The 2,192-nt window shown below is 54.3% G+C and overlaps 1 protein-coding gene across 1 annotated transcript in view; it reads left to right on the top strand.

Annotated features, from left to right (window-relative positions):
- LOC105304213 (DExH-box helicase 34) overlaps positions 1 to 2,192 on the top strand; it is a 79,603-nt gene that overhangs the window by 43,530 nt on the left and 33,881 nt on the right. Inside the window, 2 exon segments of the mRNA XM_023522134.1 lie at positions 871 to 951; positions 1,782 to 1,951. Of these exon segments, the coding sequence (XP_023377902.1) occupies positions 871 to 951; positions 1,782 to 1,951 (251 nt within the window).

Genomic DNA, 2,192 nt, shown 5'->3' with positions numbered 1-2,192 from the left:
GATTCCCAGACAACATCAGGGTTCGGTGAGCAGGGAGGAATGGCCGGTCGCCTCTAGGTCAGGGCCAGGTGAGCAGGTCACCTAGCTGGGAGACTGGGACTTAGCCCCCAGGCTCTCTGAGCTTCCCTCTGGCTCATGCCAGACCCAATGACAGGTGCTGACTTCATTTTCTCCACCACTTGCTGTGCCTCTGGCCTCTGAAATCATGGAGATTTTTTGGTCAAAAGAGAGAAACGCAACTGAAATTCTTGTAAGCAGAAAAGGGGATTTCGTGGCTTTGAGTATCCATCATGGGGGAGGCGGGTCTTGCTGAGGAACACTTAAGGAAGTCTCCATCGGTGGTGGGTGGACTAATTTCCAGGCGATGGAAAAATAACCACAGCAGCTCTGGGTTTCCATCCTGGCCCCTCACGAGCAGAGAGGATGCTGGAACTTCTCTCTCCCAGCTCTAGTTTGCAGTCCCAGGAAAGGATTCTGATTGGCCTGGCTGAGGTCACGTGGTTATTTCTTAGTTGCTTTGAGGGCTGGGAGAGGGGCTGAGAAACCTCGAATGGTCCGGCTTAGATCATGTGTTCATTCCATGGCCAGGGTCTGGGAGAAGAGGTGCCGGGCAGAGAGGCAGAAATGCAGGCAGACGATCGCGCTTCTCCCCTGCCTCTGTACCATGGGCCTTGACATCGAGTGTCTTAAAGTATCACGAGTTTGTGATCTGAACCCTCTCAGTGCTCCATGCCAGCTCATGTGTCCCTTCCCCGGGGGGTTCGGTTCTCATTCTAGATGAAGAGCATGAACGTGGGAGACCCCCTAACCTTCCCCTTCATCGAGCCGTCCCCACCAGCCCGGCTAGAGACAGCCATCCTCTACCTCCAGACCATGGCACCCTGGACAGCTCAGAGGCTCTCACCCCCATCGGGTCCCTGCTGACCCAGCTGCCCGTGGACGTTGTGATTGGTGAGCGACCCCGCCTCGGGGTGATCGCACAGGGCACTGGCTGGGTGCAGGGCAATGCCTGCTCTCCAAGTGACTCTGAATGACCTCCTCCTTCTCTGGGCCCTGTTCATCTATCCTCGGGGCAGAAAATATGTCTAATTCCTCTCTGTATCCTCATGCAGACTTCAGGGCCAACCACAGACAGTGTGCTCAGGGATGCTTTGGGCCGCCCTTCCATCGTCCCACGTGCCCCTCCATCCTTGTCGAGGAAGAAGCCAAAATGGCATCCTTCACCTGGTAGAAAGAGGTCAGTTTGGGAAACTTCAGACACCTGTTGGCCTGTATCCGACTCTGTCACTTATTAGCTGTGTTATCACCTGTATGAGACTCAGTTTTCTGAATTTTGAATGAGTGTACAGGAACCACCACGACAAACCCAGGCAGAAAGCTGAAGGAGAGGGTGGTGTCTGCTCCAGTCCAGAAGTCTGATATCAAATTGAAAAAGCAGGAAGGCAACAGAGTCCTCAGGTAGGAGCCCCTGGGCGTTGAGGTTCACGGGGGGCCGAGGCCCCAAGACACATCAACATGTACCTGTGATTGTCTGATCATTCTGGATCTCGAGTCCATGTTCTCAGCCCACGCGCTACGATGGCAGGGAAACCGAGGCCCACAGAGGGGCTAGGGCCTTGTCTGTCTTCTGTCTGCCTCTGGGACCTCATGTCCTGTGCTCGGCGCCCTTGGCCTTTTTGTGGAATTCAACCCACTTTGACCAATAAAAATGTCCATTTCATATAGGTCAACTTAATAACCTTCTAAGGTGTTCTCTTTCTAAGTTTCTCCCCTGTCCTCAGCCCCCAGCATCCCCCAGGCGCCCAGGAAAGGGCCACCAGCTTCAGGGACACCAGAAAACTTTAGTCTTCCAGAATTCGAGAAATGCACACCCCGAGACTCGGTGGCCAAGAAGTTGAGGATCAAGCGATCTCAGAAACACACTCTTATAAACTTAACAATCGGGGAAAATGTGAGCTGACAAAAAAGACAGTCCCCAACTTTGGCTTCCTCCGTTCTAATCTTTTCCTGACCAGAGGGGATTCCCACAGGAGCCTGGGGCTGGCAGGATGGGGGAGACGAAGAGGCATTCCAGAAGTCAGTGGGAGGGGACCGAGGGGTATTCTTATCTACAGGCATCTGGGGCCAGGCCCGGTCAAGACAGGGCCACCGAGAGGGGCGTGGAGACACACCAGGTCACACAGCGACTTCCA

Source organism: Pteropus vampyrus, unplaced genomic scaffold (genome assembly GCF_000151845.1).
Source record: "Pteropus vampyrus isolate Shadow unplaced genomic scaffold, Pvam_2.0 Scaffold333, whole genome shotgun sequence".
NCBI classification, from domain to species: Eukaryota; Metazoa; Chordata; class Mammalia; order Chiroptera; family Pteropodidae; genus Pteropus; species Pteropus vampyrus.
Note: the sequence above shows the minus strand (reverse complement) of the source record. Positions and strands in the feature narration are given on the sequence as shown.